Genomic DNA, 23,230 nt, shown 5'->3' with positions numbered 1-23,230 from the left:
CTCCGCCCTCTCCCTCCCAAAGGAGGGCTTCGTGGGAGGAAGCGGTGTGGGTCTCCTTTGGCACCGCGCGGTGTGCCTTGTCTGCAACTCCCTTTTCCCGCAGCCGATGTGGTTGCTCTGCCTGAAAGCGGTGAAAGCCATAAAACGAGGCATCATCTGGATGTTTTGAGGAAGACTTACCTTTGCGTGGTAGGCTGACCCTCTGTAAAAATTTGCCTTATAACGCAAGTCTGGAGTTAGTACCATATACAAAAAGGGTTATGCGCCGGAAAAAGCACTCAGGATTAGAGCCTTTCCTGAACTTGCCTGAACTTGGAATTACGTTGTTTTCTAATAACTCCTTCAGTCTCTGAATTAATATGACGTGTAATGTTTAGCTCAATCTGTTGACTACTTTTCCTTCTTTTGTTTCATTTTGTTTGTTTTACTGTTTTGTATTTTATTCTCTATGATAAAACATAATCATAATATGACATGTGTTATTCTTTGAAACTCAACATTAAGAAAACCAAGATCATGGCATCCAGCCTTCTCAATTCGTGACAAATAGATGGGGAAGAAATGGAGGTAGTGACAGATTTTATCTTCCTGGGCTCAAAGATCACCACAGATGGGGACTGCATCCAAGAAATTAAAAGACACTTGCTCCTGGGGAGAAAAGCTATGGCAAATCTAGACAGGATTCTAAAAAGCAGAGACATCACCCTGCCAACAAAAGTGTGTATAGTCCAGGCCATGGTTTTCCCAGTTGCAATGTATGGCTGCGAAAGTTGTACCATAAGAAAGGCTGAGTGCAAAAGAATTGAGGCCTTTGAACTATGGTGCTGGAGAAGACTCCTGCGAGTCCCCTGGACTGCAAGGCGATCAAACCGGTCAGTCCTAGAGATCAACCCTGACTGCTCTTTACAAGGCCAGATCCTGAAGTTGAAACTCAAGTACTTTGGCCACCTAATGAGAAGGAAGAACTCACTGGAGAAGAGCCTAATGCTGGGAAAGATTGAGAGCAATAGAAGAAAGGGACGACAGAGAATGAGGTGGCTGGATGGAGTCACTGAAGCAATAGGCGTGAGCTTAAATGGACTCCAGAAGATGGTAGAGGACAGGAAGGCCTGGAGGAACATTGTCCATGGGGTTGCGATGGGTCAGACACGACTTTGCAACTAGCAACAACATGTTGTTACATTACAGTGTTAAGTTCTATGAAGGAAATAAAGAAATGTTTGTTAGTTCCTCTACATAGGATTTCTCATCAGCCAAATAGGCCAAAATTTAAAAAAAAAGTCAAAATAGTAGTCAAGTTAGAAATATCTTTTTTTATTTTAAAATTTTACAGATTAATAAATAAGATTGTCAGAAACCTTAATAGCCTTTGCTAATTTGCTAGTTGAAAGGGCAAATACAACATCCCTATATCTATTTTTTTAAAGCAAAGCTAAAGTTACTGAGCATTTAACAAATTTATATGCATATTATTTTGGAAACTAATAAAATAGTCCTTTTTAAATTTATTTGTTCTAACTATATTGCAACACAATGGCATTTAAGCAGTAAGCCTATAACATCCACATGTTCCCATCTATTCCACTGTTTGTGTCCGCATGTTAATTTAAAGCATGTTATTTCATCACTACCTCATCCTTAACATTACATACAGGGTGGATAATAATAATTTTTTTAAAAAAATTAAACAAATTGGATTTTTTAAAATTAAAATCAGATTTTTTTGATTTTTATCAAATTTATTTTAATAAAATGCTTTTGGAGTAAAAATCTATCTAAATATAGTTTACTATTTAAGATACATCAATAATTTAGTTTATTCAGCATGAACTGGAGCTTAGTTATGTAGCATGAGGCTGTATATTCTGCAATGTTTACATTTTTGGTAAACTCATTCAATGAATCCAAGCTTTGCAAGCTGAGATAACATGCACTGCATTTATGCATTCGCACAATTTCACAGTAACAATGAGATAAATCATAAAACAAAGTCAAAGAATATTCTTTTATCCCATTGTTTTGCTAATCTAGGTATGCTACAAACTGTATGATTGTTTGAAGAAAAATGCATCTGTATCAGGCTCTAAGTGTTTTAATTAAATAAAAGAATTTCAGTATTTTTCCAACTATTGTGTTTCCCCAAAAGTAAAACCCATTCTTATATTATTTTTTGCCTCCAAAGAGGCATTAGGTCTTATTTTGGGGGGATGACTTATATTTTTGTGACACCTGCCTCGCCTCACATTGGCAGCACCAATAACCCTGTCCAACATGTGCCCACGTGGCTGCCAGCCCACTTCTGTGACTGCTCGAAGCAGGAGGCCACGTGGCACATTGTGTAACTACCACGAGGAGGTGATGCAGGTGGAGGTGGTGGAGCTGCCCCATGCACCCTGGTTACTTCAGGGCCCCACAGCCAGGCCATTCCTTGCTCGGCGACCTTCCCTTTCACTCCCCTTCCGAGCCAGACTGCCATGCTACGAAAGATGGGCGGGGTAGGCCTGGCCCTCATCCGCCATTTTGGAGCCAGGGAGGAGTGACGGCAAAAAGCTCCGCTGCCACTGTGCACTGCTGGAGGAGTTTTCTTTGCACTTTGCCCCACAGATCATCTGCCCGATGACAGCTGCCTCCTTCTCCTCCACCAACTCTCCCTTAAAAAAGTCCAAACCTTCCAACTTCTCGCGAGGTCTTTTTTTTTTCGTGAGAAGTTGGAAGGTCTGACTGAAGTTTTTTTAGTCCCACAAACTCCATTTCCCTGCAGCAGAAGAGAAATGTGCCCGAGCTGGAAAGGTTAGTGAAGAAATGCTTTTGGGAAGAGAGAGGAGCTGGGCGGTAGTATATCAAACTCTACAGCAGCGCCAGGAGGAGAAACGGCTGAAAACAGGGCAGCCATTTCCAAACAGAGAAGAGAAACACGGGGAGATGCAGGGAGGCAAGCAAGTACTCTTCTCTGCTCTGCATCGCTGCACAGAGCTGCTGCCCTCCCCGTTCTCTCCAGTGGCAGCGCAGGGCTGGCGGAGGGAGGCGGCAGGGGAGGCTTGTGCTGCCCGGTCACAGCGCAAGCCACGGGAGAGTTGGTGGAGTAGGAGGTGATGGCTGCAACTGGGCAAATATTCTGTGGGGCGAAGCGCAAAGAAAGCCCCTCCAGCGGTGAACAGTGGCAGCGGAGCCTTTCGCCGTCACTCCCCCCAGCTCCAAAACAGCGGAGGGGGGCCAGGCCTATCCTGCTCATCCTCCATAGCATGGTAGCCTGGCTTGGGAGGGGAGTGAAAGGGAAGGTCGCCGAGCAAGGAATGGCTTGGCTGGGGGGGGGGCTGAATAAGCAGGTGTGGGTGCATGGAGCAGCTCCACCCCCTCCCCCAACTGCCTTGCCTCGTGGCGGCAGCGGCGCAACACACTGTCTTGCCCCATTGCGGCAGCGAGGTGGGACGGAGTGGGCAGGGTCCTAACTAGGGATTATTTGTGGGGTAGGGCTTACATTAGGCCCAACCCAAAAATCAGGATAGCTCTTATTTTTGATGTAGGTCTAATTTTCGGGGAAACACAGTATGTTTGATTAACCTATTAACCTAAAATCAGTTCTGATATTGCTGTTTTACTAACCTGACAGCCTATTATTCTAAATAAGAAGCCTTCATTTTGTTTGCAAATAATATTAAAGATTTTAACTACCAGCTAGAATGAGTCCTTACATTTAAAGAGCACCTATCATTTCAGATCCATCATAGCCGCGCCTGTTAGTAGGCATCCACTCACCTGCTGCCCGCCACATCCCTCACCTTGTTCTGTCACTGCTGCATCACCAGCTGTCCCATTAAAGTGAATGGGACTGTCAGTGAGTCAACAGCGGGTCAGAGGAGCCACTGCAGGACAGAGATGACAGTTGCTTTTTTAAAATTATGATTTAAATCGACTTGATTTAAATCAAATCCACCCTGATTACACAACATGTAAAAGAAGGATCAAATTAGTTTCAAGTTACAGGGCTCCACATAAAAACTGTTCTCCCAAAAGCAAATACATCTTTTAAAAATAAATTAACTTCTGCTAACACCCTTAGTTTTATAAACCTTTTAGAACAGGCATGTCAAACTCGCAGCGTCATGTGATGTCACATGACGTATTGGGACTTTTCCCCCATTGCTGGCAATGGGGTGGGCGCGGTTTGGTGTGACGCATCCGGCCCACCGGCCGGCAGTTTGAACATGCCTGTTTTAGAAGATGTGTACAAGTAATTTACATGTAAATGGATATACATTTTAATAAATACTTGTTTGCAAGTTCACACACTATACAACTGCATATACCCTAAAGTCAAGATTGGCCATAGTTTTCTGTTACAAATTGTGTGGAAAACATTGCTAAATGTTTAATAAATGCTGCTCAAATAGCATCAAGCTAATATTTAGGCCAAATCACTTGGGGTTGGCATGTCATTGAGTTAAATTTCCTAATTAGTGTTTCTGAAAAATATCCATAAGATTATTAAAATTATTTTCCCCTAATAATTTATACAGTATTTAATTTGTACTCCAAAGGATTAAAATGCTATCCTCAAGCAGGAATCTAAGACTCACAACTGTAGTGAGAGATACAGATCAACAGCATATGTAAATTTGACTCTCCAAACATTTCTGCCATATTTAAAGTCTGCTTTAAAAATATTAAAGTAGTCCATTCTTTTCTATTTTAATCTAGTGTTTCCATCTTTCATCTTTATTTCATTTTCAATAGAATTATATTCAGGATTAATCCAGGCTATTACTATTACCAAGCAATGTCGTATCCAGTGAAATCCCATTTTACCAAACTTTTATCTGAACATTACATGTATAGCTTAACAAGTTTCTTCAATATATTTTGTTTAATAACATCACACAAGCAGCATACTTTTAATTAGTTTGCATTATTATGCAAATATTGCAGTGCTCAATTCTGACTCAGTAGAAATTCTTGAATAATTAGCACCTATTCCCAATTCATTAAAATTTTGGTTCACTGTATATGAAATCAAGCAATTTTCTCTTTTACACCCATACAATCAGCAACCAAAACAATTTTTGGAAACGATATATGGGGTAGTAAGAGCCTAAGAGGCATTTTCAGAACAACCGTACATGTACCGATATTAATTTTAATTCTCATCACAGTATTAACAACTGAAGATAATTCCAATGTATTTTGCATTGCAGCCTATATCTTTTTTAACAGTCTGTCAGTGGAGATGGTATAGAAATCTTGCAAAATAAATAATTTTATAATAGCTCTATATAGATAGAGCACTAATTATTAATGCCATTTCTTGAACCATTTCTAATGGAATATAAACCTGGTACCATATGTAGAAGATTGGAACTTGGTATATAAAAGCAGTAAACAAATGAAAGGGAAAAAAGGTTTGTTGAATAACTATGAAACTAAGGAGAAAGGAGGACTAATAGATCTAAATGAAGATAGCCAGTCTTTATGGAGTAAAGCTGATGCTTATGTCATCAATTGTTATAGCAACTTAGGCACACATTATAGACAAGATAATAGCAAAATCTGCAAGGACTTGATTCTGATAAATTGCTTTATTGCAAACTAGTCAATCATAATTAATAGACCAACTATAACTATTCTTGTAGTGGGAGGTTCTGTTCATTAAGACTCATGCTTTATACAACCTATTTGGATTATTGCAATTGGGTCTACATGGAGCTGTCCCAGAAGACTATTCAGGAGCTTAAGCTAGTTCAGAATACAATTACTTGGGTAGTTATGAGAGTGCCAAACTTCTTCCAAATTATGCTGCTAGTTTATTTAGCTGCATTGGCTGCCAGCTGGTTTCAAGGTGCAATTCAAAATGCTGATTGCAATTTAAGGTACTTAATGGCTCAGGACTTAAGATATCTTCAGGACCACTTACTCCTAATAGCTTCTGCTCATCCAATAAGTTCAAGTAAAATAGGAGAAGGTTTCTTCTCTTAAAGACTATCATCTACAGGATTCAAAGAATTGATTTTCTTAGTTGCAGTTCATTTGGAAAGGATTATTTCTTGAGATCAGGCTAGCCTCTATCAAAATGATTTTTTAGGAAAGTTGTAAAAACTTGGGAGGGCAGCTGGTATGAGGTAGAGGCCATCACTCTAGATTGTGTTTGAGTGTTTTGTCATTCCTTAGTGGCCAACATTTTCTTTGTAATTTTATTAAGACTTGGCCTTTTGTGATATTATGTAATTTTCATCTTATTAGAAGAAAAGGATGTAAGATTCTTAAGAGTCTCTCTGGATGGAAGCAGCATGTAATAAATAATGCATAACAAAAGAACCAATTAATTATTATTTAATTATTAAGCATTTCACCCTGCCCTTTCACATTAATGGGTCGTTTGTTGCTCTACCTGGACCATGGAATATACCTGTTCTGGGTTTATATACTGTTTTATTTGGGTGGAGTAATGTCTCATCCATGGTAATTCTTAAACAATGCATACAGAGAGGTGAAAGTTAAATCAAAATATATATCAGAAAATATGAATTTGTCTCACAGAGGTTATTGTGGATGTTAATGAAAGTATAAATCCCTTAGTTCATATTTGAAAAAAAAATAATTTCAAAGTTAATTGCTGAATGTGATGGAATACTGTAGATGATGAAAGACAATTATGCATAATAAATTGAATGTTTTCCAAGTGTTTAATTACTAAGGAATGAAATAGAAGCTACAACACTTGGTTGTTTAATATTTTTGTGGAAGAATGGTTTGTAGTGAAGCTAGAGTACATCAGTGGTATTTAATATAAACGTACTTTTGTATGCAGATAATCCAAAGCTGTTGGCTGAGAATTTGAAAGAGTTGAATGAATGTTAGATTGTGCGAAACAATGACAAATATAGATATAAAAATTAATATTAACAAATAGTAATCAAGGAAGTTTGACAGCAAAAAGATGATCATTTATACATAAATGGTGAAAAACTGAGTGATGAATTTGGATACATTGGTAGAAAATGAGAAATGGAAACATTTTTAGATTGCAGATGCTGGTAGAACAGTAGCAGACAACATTTTCTGTTATGAAGAATATTTGTTGAAAGAGGTAAATATGGTGGTATATAAGTTTGTTTCTGTCCACTTTGCCATAATGAAGTGAAAGTTTGATATTAGGAAATATGTAAGTACAGTAGAAATGGAGTACCTAAGAAGGATGTATTAAAAAAAGAAAAAAGTGATCAAGAAGGATGGATGTTTAATCAAGATGGATGAAACACAAAAGAACTATTCTGAGATGGTTTGCTTATGTAGATAGAATGAAAAAGGACTGAATTTCAGAAAAAACATAAAGGAAGAGCGAATGGGTTGAAAGGAAAAAAATGATCGAGAAGTTTTAGTTGAGCTGATTAGATCCTCAAAAAGAAAGAGAAAAGGGAAATTCAAAGAGCAAAAGTTAATGTATGAAACAATGTATGAACATGATAAAAGCAACATTTTCAGTAACGGTTGAAAGGTACTGACAAATATAATGGATGGTGCTGGTATAGTTTATATAGCTGTGTGTGTTTTTCTTTTTCTTTTCTCATGCCTTTAATTTCTTTGGTTTACCATTTCTTACTTCCTTTATACAGTTTACATTCTGTTTCTTATTCTGAACGGGAATTAGTATGAATTTCTAGTCTTTGTAAAGCTTCTTATGAATTCTGCAAAAATTTACCACCACCATCACTGCTCCAGTAAATTATGTTTCAATGGATTCCTAAGTAAACAATTTTAACCTTGTAAAATTGTTTACAAGTAAATCCAGGCTCTATATAGTAAAAGTTAAACATGGCATCTTTATGCATATTTTAATATAAGAGTGAACATTGATTTGAATAATCAATATATTCAAATTGGCAGAAAAACTGTTTATATCATGTACAGGTTCTGTTAGTTTCTGGTCACTTCAGAATTCAATGAAATATACAATTTGACTATGGGAGCCTAAGTGTTTGTATAGAACTGTTATATACTTAAACTCTGGAATATGCTACTCAAGAGAATTAAGAGTCTTTCATACATTATTATACTTTATAATGAAATGCTTTAAGATTGTACGTGATTGTAGTATACTGCTTCCCACAGAGATCATTTAAAACTTGTTAATAATCATGAGTTAGAATTCCTTTAAGTTTTAATTCTATCATCAACCCGCCTACAAATTATAATGCAGAAGTCTTAACTGCAGGAAATGTGCTTTTTTAGTTCTTTCTGCCTTAACAATCTAATTTGTGTAGTATTATGTATAAGATAGGCTCATATTTCCCATAACAAGGCAAGTATGGTTTACTCCTGATGAATGTGATCAATGTAGCCAGTGTATATGAATCAGGTAATACCCTAATAAGGGTACGTTGAGGTTTAAGGAAGACCAAGTTCAAGAGTTACTAGCATATTTATTGCCCAGTATGGAATACCATACCTAAAATTCTAATAATTTAATCACTGCATTTTAAAAAAATAGCAAAATATTAACCAAAAAAATACATTTAAAAAATCAGGAAATGGAAGTAAGGTCCAGTGCTAACATCATCGTTATTGATGACAATTCTAGAGAGAAAATCAAAAGGGAGAAAAAGAATACTATTTGTTAAAATAAGTAGCAAAAATAAGTATTTCTATACAGTATGTATAATCTAAAAAGTTAGAAGCTACAGATATAAATTATATGGAATGCCAATATATACATTACAACTTTCCGGAATCTAGCTATAAGGCTGTCTCAACTTAAAAGGCATCAAACTCAAAACCAAAATTATAAACAACAAAATAATATGTCATCCTTATCAAAAAGTTTTCTCTATCTATAATGCTTTACTGAAGAGTAATAATAGCACAAAGAAATTTGAATGGTACAGGGCACATACCCACAGTTTGTTTCAAAGTTTATTGTATAAGTTATGATGACTAGTTCATACAAATGAAGCCAAAGCCAGACTAACTACTTTATATGTGGTTTAGTGCAATGTGTTACAGTGTCCTCAATTAACTGCTGCCATAGCTAGGGCTGGCTGGCTAGTAGATGTCATCTAATAGTTTAATCGTTTTAGATTAAGATTTTGTAATAGTTTTTCTAAAACATTTTAACTTGTAAAAACAAGATTCTACTCTTTAATGTTACATATAAACCAAAACGACCTCTAAATTGTATCACTGCTTACAAATACAGTTTTGCCCTGAAGCTTTATTTGGAGGATAGTAATTTCCTTCTTAACACTGTAAACAAATATTAGTTATCCCAGCCAAGATGTCCCAGTAAATGCCTCAATCAATAAAGAATAGCTGGAAGATTTTAAATGTGTATACAATTTTAAATGTGCATTAATACAACATGCTAGGCTAAGTATTTCTTCACAAAGGGAAAAGTGACATAAATAATAAGCTGTAATTTGTGATAATTTCTAGAAAAGTCAAACCATGTTCCTAAATATGTCAAAGAAAACAAAACTGAAATCATCAAAACCGAAAAGCTAGAATAAAGTGTGACTGTTAAGCATATTTTGTTTAAAAAGTAAGATTGGAAAAGTTTTAAGTAATAATACTGATTATGAATATGAATACTAATTAAGGGCAGGAGCTAAAAGCCCATACCAACTTCTTGGAACAAAATGCTATAAGCCAGTGATAGTGAACCTTTTAGAGACCGAGTGCCCAAAAACCGCCTCGCCCCTACTCTGCCCCTGCCTCTCCTGCCCGCAGGGCCACCCACTACCTCTACGGCCTGCCCAGGCAGCCCAGCAACGTCATGGTGGCCATGCCCTCTGTCCGCGCCCCGCAGCATCTGCGTGATGGGGTGCGAGGGCGGAGTCTTGTCTCCGCTGCCCAGCTGCCATGTCCTTGGCTGTGCTGCTCTGCGCAGGCTGTGCCCAGGGCGACTCTCCTCTGGGGGGCTGCTGGTGAGGAGGGGGCTACGGGGAATGATGGGGCTGGGGCTGGGGCGATGACGTCCGTGCCTCTGGCACCTGTGCCATAGGTTCACCACCATTGCTATAAGCATTCAGAATTTTCTCTGATATGCATGATACCTACTGAATGGATCACAGCTCAAGCAGAACCCTCTTCAAGTAATCAAAGAGATTCAAACATTTTTCTCTCCTCCATATTAATGCCTTTCTTCTAACCCAGGGATAGGCAACCCAAACCACTCAGAGCCACTTGGACACATTTCCCACCGAAAACAAAACACTGGGAGCTGCAAAATGATATCCATAAAAATACGACTCCTGGGCATGTTTATAATACAAATAAAATACGATCACCAGGAGAGTTTAGGTATAAAAATATACTTTACTAAAAAACTGCCGAGCTTTTGTTGGGGACTACCAACATCATCAGGGCTAAAAAAGCCAGTAAACAACAATGACTCAAATAGGTTTGGCTGACATTTGCACCCGGCTCTTGGACCGCGTCACTGGCCCTGACCGGTCAATTTGTGTTCCAGATGTTTCTTTGTTACTCTCTTTGCGTTTCCTTCTATCATTCTTCCGGATCACTCCTCCTACTGCTCCATTATTAACACCCAAATCTATTAACACACTTTCATCCTCCTTTCTTCTAATGGCATTAGCTCTCACTTCATTCCCCTTCCTGTTGTCTACTTCGGGGGTGTTTAATTCTCCTCTACCACTGCTGTAAATCTCACTGGGGTTCCAGTTATTTCTTCGTGTTTCTTTTGACTGCAAATCGATGTTTTCCCTCTGTTCTATGTCCTCTTTTCTTTCCTCCTTATTCCTACGAGTAATGTTTATACATTATAAACACTCGCTCACGCAGTAAACAAAACAACGGAAAATGGTGGACATAGAAAACGCCAGAGTGGGGGATGAGTGTATGAGTGCCCAAACATATAACGCCTGTATAAACATTACTCGTAGGAATAAGGAGGAAAGAAAAGAGGACATAGAACAGAGGGAAAACATCAATTTGCAGTCAAAAGAAACACGAAGAAATAACTAGAACCCAGTGAGATTTACAGCAGTGGTAGAGGAGAATTAAACACCCCCGAAGTAGACAACAGGAAGGGGAATGAAGTGAGAGCTAATGCCATTAGAAGAAAAGAGGATGAAAGGGTGTTAATACATTTGGGTGTTAGTAATAGAGGAGGAGAAAGAGTGATCCGGAAGAAGGATAGAAGGAAACGCAAAGAGAGTAACAAAGAAACATCTGGAACACAAATTGACCGGCCAGGGCCAGTGACACGGTCCAAGAGCCGGGTGCAAATGTCAGTCAAACCTACTTGAGTCATTGTTGTTTACTGGCTTTTTTAGCCCTGATGATGTTGGTAGTCCCCAACAAAAGCTCGGCGGTTTTTTAGTAAAGTATATTTTTATACCTACACTCTCCTGGTGATCGTATTTTATTTGTATTATTTTTTTTAATTTGTATTTTATATATATATATATATGTTTTCTGAGGTTTTCGCGGGTATTTGTATGTAGGTCTTTGGTTGTTCGGGTTTTCTCCCACGTAAAATTGGAAGTGTCTTGGCGACGTTTCGACAAAGTCTCATTTGTCATCTTCAGGCTGGTGTTTTTGGCTTCGTGCTTCTAGGAGCAATGTGTGATCGTAGCCATTTCTTCCTTTTAACTGCCAGTGGGGGTATGAACTGATTGGGTGGGAGCTTGGCTGTGTTCTGATTGGGTGTAGGTGTGTTCTGATTGGTTAGGGGCTTGGCTGTGCTCTGGATGGGGGTTGGCGGTGCTCTGATTGGATGGTGGAGTGTTCTGTTTGGGTGGGGGCTTTGTTGTGCTCAGGTTAATCTGAATTGCAGGAGGATTTGAGATGGTGAGCTGCGTTGCTGTTGTTTGGCTTCGCGTTCGTGGTTGTGCCTCATCTTCATGGTGGGTGTCAGTTTGCTGATGACAATGCCAAAACAATAAGTGCACGCTTTGAAGAACACAAGAACTCAGTCAAAAAAGAGGAACCAACTTCTTCCCTGGTCCAACACCTTAAAGCCACAGGACATGAAATTGACTTTAAAAAGAGCAGAACTATCGCCAAAACTGAACACTTTAATAACAGAATAATCAGAGAAGCCACCGAGATAGAAAAACGCCCACACAGCATGAATAAACAAGATGATACCTCCCACCTACCAGCCATTTGGAAACCCGCCCTTATTGACAAACAAGTCCCTAACACAAAGAATGACTCCAGACCCACACTCACGAAAACCACAAAGGATGTCACCACCACACATCCACGCAAAAAGCAAACCCAAACCCATACCGATGATGAGGCACGACCACAAACCAGAAGCCAGACCACAGCTGCATCATTAGCCACTTTAAAGCCCTCCAATCCATACATGAAGCAAACTACATACACCCGCGAAAATCTCAGAAAACATGTGTGTTTGTGTGTGTGTGTGTGTGTGTGTGTGTGTATAAAATAAAGGTAAAAAAGGATATATGTAGTGTTATCTTCATTTTATATGTCAAAAGGGTCTCTTTCTCTCTCTTTCCCTCCCTCTTTCCTCTTTTTTCTTTCTTCTTTTTCTTTCCTCTCCCCTTCTTTCTCTTTTCTCTCCCTCTTTCTCTTTCCTCCCTCTTTTTCTTTCCTCTCCCTCTTTCTCTTTCTTTCCTTTCTCTTTCTTCTTTCTCTTTCCTCTCCTTTCTTTCCTCTCCCCCTTCTCTTCCTCTCCTTTTCCTTTCTCTTTCCTCTTTCCTCTTTTTCTCTTTCCTCACCCCCTTTCTTTCTTTCCTCTTTCCCTCTTTCCTCTCCCCTTCTCTTTCCTCTCTCCCTCTCGTTCCTCTCCCCTTCCTTTTTTTCTTTCTTCTCCCCCTTTCTTTCTTCTTTCCCTTTCCTTTCTCTTTCCTCTCCCCCTTTCTCTTTCCTCTCCCTTTTTCCTTTCTCTTTCCTTTCTCTTTCCTGTTTCCTCGCTTTCTTTCCTCTTTCTCTCTTTCCTCTTTCTCTCTTTCCTCTCTTTCTCTTCCTCTCTCTTTCCTCTCTCTCTCTCCAGGTGAGGAGAGAGAAGGACGGGAGGCAGTGGCTCTGGTGGTGGCAGCGCAGCCTGGCCGCCGCGTCCTCAGCAGAACAGGCGGGGAGGGGGAGCAGGACGGGAGGCAGTGGCTCCAGTGATGGCGGCATGGCCCAGCAGCGGCCACTGCAGCATCGTCGGGGTTCCCTGCTGCCCCCGGCCTGGCTGCTGCCCCCATAGCCCAAGGCCTCCTTCTCCTGCAGCACTGAGGGCGGCGGCAGCGGGAGGACAGCGAAGTGGCATGGCTACTTTGGCCTCACTCAGTGCGACTGGCAGCAGCGGCAGCAGAAGGACAGCCAAGAGGACCGTGCAGCAGGTGGGGAAAGGGCCGACCAGGTGCCGCAGGGGAATCCGCTGCCCATAAGACGGCCGAAAGGCACAGGCGGAGAGGGGAAGCTCCGGAAGACCCCCGGTGACCCCAACAGGCGGCGGCGGAGCAGGGCAAAGGGAGACCTGGCGGGCAGGGAAGAGGCACCCCAAGACCAGCCACCTGCGGCTCCTTACCAGGGACACCTTTCCAGCAATCCTCCCCGCCACCACGTGCAGTACGAAGAAGGAAAGAGGTTGTGGGCAGTCCCACAAACCAAAGAAGTTCAACCAATCAATTCAAACTTCATGAGAAGTTTGAATTGATTGGTTGAACTTTTTTAGTCCCACTTTTTTTTTCAGACTGCACATGGTGGCTGAGGACAGGGAGCCGCAGGAGACGGCTGAAAGAGCGGAGCTGTGTTCTAACCTCTCTGTACATGCCACACATTGCAGGAAGATTTTAATGACCTTTAGAAATAATGACTGCCTTGTAAGCTACCTAAAACCATTTGGGAGAAGATAAAATGGATATTTCTTAAATAAATGAATAAATAAGCAAGCCAAACCAGTGTTTGCAGATTAAAATTGATTAAAGGTTACTTCACAAGTTACTTTTGGACTACCATTTTGTTGAATTTATAGCATGCATGTCCTTTACCCATATATGTACAGGGTGAAAGGGGTCTGTCCAGTTCAAACACGACCCAATATCTAAATCATTTTGATGGGGGGGAAGAAGCCAATCTGTTTATGGACTCTTACCTTGGCATTTAGCAGGCTCTTTGCCCCATCTGACTGTATGTGTGTGTGTTTTCTTTTAAAAGAAAGCCAGACTTTAAAATGATTTATTTCCAAAGAAATCTCTCTGAGTCCATTACATAGTCTCACAGGTAATCTTAGAAAATAAAAACGGGTCTGTGACTGTAGGCCAATGCTTTGTTCTGAAGCATATCTACCCATCTATAAAAAAACAAAAGACAGCTTGAATAGTAGGAACAACACAGTGTGGTAGAAGGAATGAATTCCCAGTTGCTCTTTGTAAAATAGATGTTTTATGACTGGCTACATTCTGATGCATATTTTCCTTCCCATGGTGTCCATTATAGGGAATAAGAAGCCCCATTCAGGCTGCCCCCACAACGTCCTCTCATATATTTAATGTTCCAAGTGTTCAAATAGCTATTAGTATGGGTTTTAATCTTTTAAATATATATACTGTACATACATACAAACAGTTTTAATCCCTAACATGCGAAAGGCTGTTTTATTTTAGAAAAATCATCTCCAATTTGCAATTTTCAGAATTTAAAAGGAATCATAAGATTTCTATACTGGTTGTGCATATTGAGAAAACAACCATTCTGTACAACCTTGTGGCTGCATTGCAAATAATGTTATTGTCAGAAACTACTTGTGAAGATAAAGTACTGTATGCTTAAAAATGCTTGAAGATGCAGATTGACACCTATGACATTAGTTGGTGTCTGTTCCTAACTCTGATGATGTCAAAACAACAAAATGTTTCATGACATAATGACACAAATGTCAATATTTTCTACTTGCATCATGACATCCCAATGTACAATATATAAGGGGAGAGTTTGTACTAGGTGCATGGTTTATTTCTTGTTCCCTTGGCAAACATTTCTTGGTCATGTGCCTCCTGAATTCAGAAACTTCAAATGCAGTGATTTTAAAAAGTAATGCATGCTTACAAGTTCAACAAAAGAGCATACAGAATAATAAATAAAACCTGATCTGCAAAGTATTCATGTATCTATTTATACAGTATTTCTTTGACACTGACACAAAACTGCTATTTCTATGTCAGACCACTATTGTTAATTCAAGTCATAATGAGGAACCTGCAAACAGACTCATAGCTATTGAATCAAATCTAATTATCTAGGAAAAAGTCAACTCTTCGTTTCTGTTCTTTTTACTTAGCAGTTTTTTATACTGAGGTTTTTGTACTTAGTACAACTTTAAAAAGTATGGACTTCAACTTCCAGAATTCTGGGAGTTGAAGTTCACACTTTTTAAGGTTACCCAAGTATCGTGGAAACAGAAGTCCCATTGTTTCTCTCTGTTCTTCCAAGTGAGTGAGAACAATTTCTAGGCCTTGCTGAAGAATCACTTAGTAAATCTAGATATTTTCCCCTCAACCGAAGAACATTTTTCTTTCCGCTTACAAATTCCTTTCGTAATGCCTAGTTTAATTCTAAAAGTGCCAGTTCAAACCCTGATAAAAGATGCTACACAATAGTTTACTGGAATTTGTTAGGGAAAACTGTCTAGGGAACTTAACTGAATATTACTGTAATAGAATACTTTTGTTCTAAACAAACACTAGCTGGAAGTGCATAGAAGTTACCCCACAATAATTCAAATATATTAGTGTCTCTCTGCTTGGTTAAATTGATAAGCATGAGGACATTCAAATATTAGAGAATATGAACCACTCCAAGAAAGTGATCTCATTAGAATAGAAAAGGCACTGAAGTAGTTTCCAGCTGTTTACAAATAATCTACCAAAAAAGGTAGAAAGTGGTTATGATCTAACACATTCCTTACATTGTTTTATATTAAATATAAGCTCCTGAATTAATATAATGCATTGACATACATTAAGTGATTCATGTGAACAAAAGGCATAGCTGTCAACTAAGTGCTATATTTACTTAGATTTGTGAGCAACTTTCATCTGGTATGAGAGAGAACACATGTTGAGATATAAATATCTAGTTTGGGACATAATTATGAATTCCATGTCACAGTCCAATTTACAAAGGTAGAGAAAGAACACACCATATCAATACACAGTTGTAACTGTTGTGGAATCTTCAAATACACCTGTAAGAATACTAAAATCTGAATCATAACTGTGAAGGTAAATAGAAAGACAACCCTTTCTAGTATTTGAAGTGTATCTACATTTTTAAAAGGGGCTATTGATCACTCATGGCACCTGCTCAGTTGTAAACACAAATGTTGACAGTTGATTCACACAATCAGAAGATTCTGAATAATCATTTGAAAAGATTCCTGGTTCTTCATAGACCAAAATAATTCAGTCCTACACTACATAGATGATGTTTAAGGATAAAGAAATACATCAGCTTCTGTGATGATGCAATTCTTATCCTACTTGCTATGAGGTTTATAAATCACAAGTCTTAGAGAAATTGAATTAAGAACACTAATTCATTTCACACATTCTAGCAAGGAATGAAAGGTGATATTATTCTCAAAGTTTAAAAATTAAAGGCTATCATTTCTATGGCCTAAAAATTGAAGACACTATCATTCTCTGGATTATCCAATTCCCTTGAACATTAAGAATTTAATCGGTCTTCATATTAGGCTTATTCAAATCACCAATATTGAAATTGAATTCTTTGAAGACTTGTATAAGAACAATTCCAATAGATACAGTGGTGAACCCACAAGCCATCCCCAAGAAGTCAACAACACCAACATTACTCCATTCTCTGAACAAAATGGCTGAGGCCAGCAAGACAAGAGTGGTGAATACTACATAGTAGATAGCACCAAACACCGAGGAGTCAAAACATTCTAGTGCCTTATTGATGTACCTAAACTGAATTATTATACTACATCCCAATACTGCTAACAGAACCAAACAGAGATATAATGCTCTTTGACTTGATGGATTATTGTGAAAGATATCTTGAGCAGCCAGTCCAATTCCTTTTGTACTAGGCACAGTGAAACTTCCTAACAATGAGCAAATACTGATGTAAACCATAATGTTAGTAGGTCCATGAGCTGGTGCAATCCAAAAGATAAGTAGGAGCAGCATGAGAAGCACAATACAGAGGTAACCCACGAATACTGAAAAACAAAGAATAGCATAATTACGCTCAACCAAATAATATTTCTTGAAAACAATTCTATATTATATAATATATACCCCAATGCTAGAAGTCACAATGATCCATACTGCACATTGTTTATATGACGTTAACTCACACTGGCTTTATCTTGATAACTTTCCAAATTGTATTTTGCAATAAATGTCATCATCAATCACTTAACTGGGCTATATTACTATTACTATTATACTTCTCATCTTCCCTATTACCTATTTATTTCCTTAGCTTTTTATGGCTATAACTTTGTTGTTTGCATCTCATGATTTGTGCTGATTGCTTTGATTTATGTTGATTATTTAATATCCTATGACTATCACTGAATATATTTTATGATAATAGTGTTTTATAATTATGATCATGATTTATCACTTGTTGCTTGTATGTACACTGAGAGATTATGCACTGGAGATAAATTCCTTGTGTGTCCAATCACACTTCTCCAATAAAGAATTCTATCTATCTTAATGGTATTTAGACTGCAATGTCCTCCAGCTGACATGTCAGTGTAACGGGAACTATACACAAACATATTTGAAAAGGATTAAGTTTGGAAAGATTATATCTGGAAGTACTGTGAGGTTTTCTGCAGATGCTCATTCCTTCTCTTAAATTATTGTTTTTCATCTGAATCAAACGATGGTATGTAATCCTAAATTGTGGTCCTGGTTTTGACAGTCTGTTATTTAATTTATCAAGGCAAATTATGCTTTTGATTCAGAAAAATGTTCTTTCAAAATACATATTTTTGTTTATATGTATACTGCAGAGAACATTTAAATTATCTTCCATGTTATTTATCAGAGATCTGCAGAGAACATTTAAATTATCTTCCACATTATTTATCATGGGCAAGTCAGTCATCAGGCATATTTAAGCAATGTAATTTTGTGATCTTTAACTCTGCCTTTATCTGGAAATTGTCTGAAACCAAAAGTAATTAAACATAGACTATCACTTTATTTTTTAATTTCTTCAGAGAGATAAAACTATAGTCCAAAGTTTGCATTATCATTCTATGATAATCACAAACAGCTTATTAATCATGTTTACTCTTGGAAGCAGTCAGTGATTTGCTCACTACTGAATCAACTGTGTTGAATTTAGATCTTCTCCAATCTAGTCCTTTTGGAGGTACAATTTCCAGAATTTCCAGCTATCATGCTCTTTGGCTAATAATCTGGGAGCAGTAATCCCAAGAACAATTGGAATAGACCAGTGGATTGCTTTCTTTTGTGTTTAAAGTACATTGAAATAAATATGAGAAAATACATTCTCCTTTATTCTATGAGTTCTAACAATAATTTTACATCCAAAGCCATTATTTATCATTTTAATTTCCAACCTTCCTTGGTTGAATGTATACATTTATAGTACTTATTTATAACCCCAAGTAATAAAACTGCTTAAATCCCACTGACTGAAATTATACAGAAGTACAATGAATTCATTCTTTATTATTTAATGAATTCTATAAAAAAAATTACCCAGTAGGAAAACAAGCTTATTTTAAGCTTAAGTAATTTTTTCTTTAAATTTTATTTCTTATTTTTGTGTTATTCTTGTCTTATACAGTAGCTATTGGAAAACTTGTAAGTCTAACTTATTTCCCAATGGTAATTTTAAAAAAAGGTAGCTATGCTTAGGACTGTGGAACAAATGAGTTTCCATAATTAAAGATGAAAGAGGAGGAAAAAAAATGATGCATTCCTTTGGCAACAAAAAGTTGTTCAGCAGGAAATACAAAGTAAGCCAACATTATACATTGGAGCAACTTAAGCTTCTTTTCATTTTTGTCTTGTCACTCAGATTTACTTGTCAACATGGTTAACCCAAAGAATTAAATACCTGGATTTGTAAGCTTTTCTTCAAGCTCAGCCTGAGTGGTGACACTTTCAGACTTTGGAGAATGAATGATGAGAACAACAGAACCTGCGCAACTCAGGAGGCAGCCCAATTTGCCCAAAATGTTCAGTTTTTCTTTCAGTAGATAGGAAGCTAAAATGGACCTTAGAGAGAGAGGATCAAAGAGAAAATTTCAATCAGGTGTTCTGTGCTGTAAGGCAGAGGTCCCCAACCCCCAGTCCAAGGACCAGTACCAGGCTGCGGCATGCCAACAACTGGTCTGCACAAACAAGCAAAGCTCCATTCACGAGATGCAGGCAGCACACAAAACCACACCCCCTCTGGTCCGCGGAAAAATCTGTCTCCACGGAACCGGTCCCTGGTGCCCAAAAGGTTGGGGACCTCTGCTGTAAGGCAGACTATCCACAAAGGAGAGTTCAAAAATCAAAGTAGCAACTATGTGATGGAAATCCTAACCATTTTTTTACATGATACACATAAAGATATATTATTTAGTTGTGGCCATTTTCTTCACAGTTTGATCACTCTTTTGGAAGTCCTTGCTGCAGGTTAAGAAATTATTCAACAGTGTTTGTTTCAGAAGGTAGTTTTCTTCATTGGTTTAAACCATTGTTTCTCAACTTTAGTAATTTTACGATGTGTGGACTTCAATTCCCAGAATTCCCCAGCTAGCAACGTGGGATATATTTCGATACTTGAGTTTGGCCTGGCAAGTGGGAATGCAAGATAGGAAAGGAGTGCTTCCCTGATGCATTTTGTATCAATGAAAAATATTCTGACTTGATCTCTCCTGCACATTACATGTGGGATTTTTTTTTAAGTAACAGAACATTTCTTGCAGCTGCTTATACAGGATATGTTTTCTTAACAGATTCAACATGATTGTGCAGCATCAGAGATGTAAAACCTTTTTTAAAAACCCCACCTGCCCTTGAGGATCACTTCATGGTTCTTTGGATAGAGAGAGGACAGTGCCATTTGTGACAAAAATGCCCCAAAGGAATATAATATCTGGACATTAACTTAAATATTTATTTGAGAAAGGATAGCTAGCTATCTGAGACAAAGTCCTAGAAATATCACTCTGTCTTCTTTATGTAACTTTCTGGGGATTGAATCAGTTTTTAGCTCTGGATACAATTCCACAACATGAAGTAACACCAAGAGAGCCACTTAATTAAATGAAAAATTCAAAGGATGTACCTCATTTAGTCAGGATCTCTGAGAATCCAAGGACATTTTATTTAAGTAGTTGAGTGGTTTGTGCATATTTTACATTTCAGTATTTAGGGATATAAACATCTGTCCATATTAACAGTAAACCTTTGATAATGGCTTTCTTTAATAAATAAATAAATGCTTCATCTGCACATTTCAGAGGATAGAAAGAAATCTAAAAAACAACTAATGTCTTTTCCTTAAAATAAGGAACAAAAGGGAAGATAAGGGGGAAAAAAATAGGTCATTTTTAATGCAAATCAGTAGAACAGATAAAAAAATAAACACTTATTGGCACTACTAGTAAAAATAATAATTGCAAGAAAATTGAACATAGTTGCATACAATATAGATACTCAGATGGATAGTTTGATTTGAAGAAAGGGAAAACAAGGCAGAACAGAAAAAATCCTTACCCAAATGGGACTCCAAGTGCTCCAAGTGGAGTCACCAGAACAGTAGGAACTGCAGTATAAGCTAAGAAATTCCCAATCTGGCCAAGCGCCACTGTGGGAAAAAAACACAAATATGTGAACAGAAAACAAAACTAAACGTTTCATTATTTTTGGAACAACTGATTTAGACTGCAGGGTTTTGGCATTTTATTGCTTTATTACCTCATGCTTGGCAGTTTTATTTTGTATGATTTCCTTCCTGTTTTAACCTGTTGTGTGTTTCTCTAGCTGCATTTTAATTAAATAGTATGATTGTCCTTTATATTCATGGGTAGGAAAACTAGTAAATAGTGAGAAGAAGGTATTTTTTCTTTTAGCCTTAAGAAGTATAAAGAATGATGGCACTGTCATTAAAGCCATAACCACTGTATTTCCATATTTAAATCACAACACTATATTACCACCACTACCCCCCAAAAAATCTCGACAATTGCTGAATATAGCTGGCTAATGATCTCTTAAGTTTGGGTGTTGAGAAGGGAAAAGGTGAGCACCCATAGCTCTGGAACTCAGAAGCAACAGAGTTGCTGATTTTGCTTCTGGCCCCTTGTTTTGAAACCCTGATAAACCAGAGGGACAAAAGCGAAATGAAAATGTTAGGAAGCTGCAATGATTCTCGATGCTTTACATGTAAGCAACATTAAGATTGACATCACTAGAAGGGGCGTTATCTTACCTGAACGCCTTTTCTCAGCATGAAGATGTAGCATCCACCGATGGGTAATCAAAGCCTTCCTGCTCAGTTTAGACTAAGACCAAACTTTAGCCACGCCTCCCTTGGGCGATCCTTTCCCAGTTTTGACGAGGCGAAGCATCCATGAGGTCTGACACAATAGCTCCTCCTGTAAGAAATCTGCCTAGACTGACTGTTAAGGGTGGGTGTGGATGCTACAGCTTCATACTGAGAAAAGGCATTCAGGTAAGACAACGCCCCTTCTCCAGCATGATAAATGTAGCATCTACCGATGGGACATACCAAAGCCACCCATGTCCCTGTCAGGAGGGAAAGTTTAGGCTTGTGATTCGTGTGTAGAAACTACCTGCTGCAAGACCCTTCTGCCGAAGGAGGCATCTATCGCAGCGAACTTACCAAGCTTGTAATGCCTTATAAATGAAGAGGGGGAAGACCATGTGGCTGCCCTACAAATCTCCTCACAGAGAAGCCTGGGTTGACCAGGCCATGGATGTGGCCACACTACGCGTCGAATGAGCTGTAATGTTGGCAGGAACCGGGAGAGACTGAACCTTATATGCATGGGATATGCACACCCTGATCCATCTTCCAATGGCTGAAGATGACACCTTCAAACCCATGGAAGAAGGTTGGAAGGATACGAACAGTGCTTCCGTCCTGCAAAATGTTGAAGTTCGCTTCACGTAGTGATGCAAAGCCCTGCACACGTCTAATGTGTGCCACAACCTTTCCAGGTGATGAGAAGGTAGTGGACAAAAGTCTGGAAGAACCAGATCCTGAGACCTATGGAACTAGGTATTGACCTTCGGAATGAAAGAAGGATCCAATCAGAGGATCACTCTGTCATCCAGAAAAACACACAGGTCACTTCTTACCGAGAGCGCGGCCAGTTCCGAAATACGCCTTGCCGATGTGATGGCTAGCAAAAAGGCTACCTTCAAGGAAAGAAAGTGTAGAGAGCAAGATCTAATGGGCTGAAATGGTGACCCCTTGAGGGCCTGTAGTACCTTTGGAAAGTCCCATGTGGGATATCTACGTACTACAGGGGGACTAGTGTTAGCGGCTCCCTTAAGGAAGGCTGTAACCACCAGGTGATAGGATAACTGAACCTGATTCTCACAAATGAGCATGGTGGATAAAGCAGCAATCTGTCTGCAAATGGTATTATGAGATAGTCCTTTGTTCAGGCCCTCCAAAAGGTAGTCTAATATGACCGGGATGGTGACAGTCAGCGGGTCAATTTTTAGAGTGTTACACCACGCGCAGAAATGTCTCCACGTGGCATCATAAATCCTGTTGGTTGAAGGACGTCTGGAGGCTTGAATTACAGTAATCACTCCAGATAAATAGGACTGCCTGGACAAGCTCTCCCGCTCAAGTGCCAAGCGACTAGTTGAAGCCACTGTGGTTCTGGGTACTGGAGTTGACCCTGACTGAGATACGATCTGGTGGGATCTTCCACGGTGGGGAGATCGACAGATCCACGCAAACCAAGGTCGTCTTGGCCAATGTGGGACCAGCAAGATTAATTCTGCCTGTTCTAAGAGAAGTTTCCGAATGATTGCTGGAATCAGTGGGAGTGGAGGAAAAGCGTAAAGAAGTCCCCTGGGCCACTTGCTGCGGAGAGCGTCCGTTCCCTCCGCTCCCTGTGACCGGAACCTCGTAAAGTATCTGGGCAGTTGAGTGTTTGTTGGTGAAGCAAACAGGTCCACCTGGAGCTGTCCGAATCTCTCCGATATTTCCCTGAATAGGTCTGATCCAAACGCCACTCCGAGTGGTCTACCGTTGCCCAGCTCAG

The 23,230-nt window shown here is 38.9% G+C and overlaps 1 protein-coding gene and 1 long non-coding RNA gene across 2 annotated transcripts in view; one reads left to right on the top strand and one right to left on the bottom strand.

Moving 5' to 3' along the window:
- The first annotated feature begins 55 nt into the window (after positions 1-55).
- Positions 56-16,207, top strand: LOC120297233. Its single transcript, XR_005553738.1, has 2 exons — positions 56-189; positions 12,980-16,207. It is a non-coding gene; the product is annotated as an uncharacterized LOC120297233 (long non-coding RNA).
- Positions 14,487-23,230, bottom strand: part of NIPA1 (NIPA magnesium transporter 1) — a 23,236-nt gene continuing 14,492 nt past the window's right edge. The window contains exons 3-5 of the mRNA XM_039319627.1: positions 20,700-20,790; positions 19,048-19,208; positions 14,487-17,161 (exon numbers count right to left, since the gene is read on the bottom strand). Of these exons, the coding sequence (XP_039175561.1) occupies positions 16,650-17,161; positions 19,048-19,208; positions 20,700-20,790 (764 nt within the window). The 3' untranslated portion in view covers positions 14,487-16,649. The remainder of the gene's footprint in view (positions 17,162-19,047; positions 19,209-20,699; positions 20,791-23,230) is intronic.

This window comes from Crotalus tigris, unplaced genomic scaffold (genome assembly GCF_016545835.1).
Source record: "Crotalus tigris isolate CLP2741 ecotype Arizona unplaced genomic scaffold, ASM1654583v1 scf7180000023606.2106662, whole genome shotgun sequence".
NCBI lineage: Eukaryota > Metazoa > Chordata > Lepidosauria > Squamata > Viperidae > Crotalus > Crotalus tigris.
Note: the sequence above shows the minus strand (reverse complement) of the source record. Positions and strands in the feature narration are given on the sequence as shown.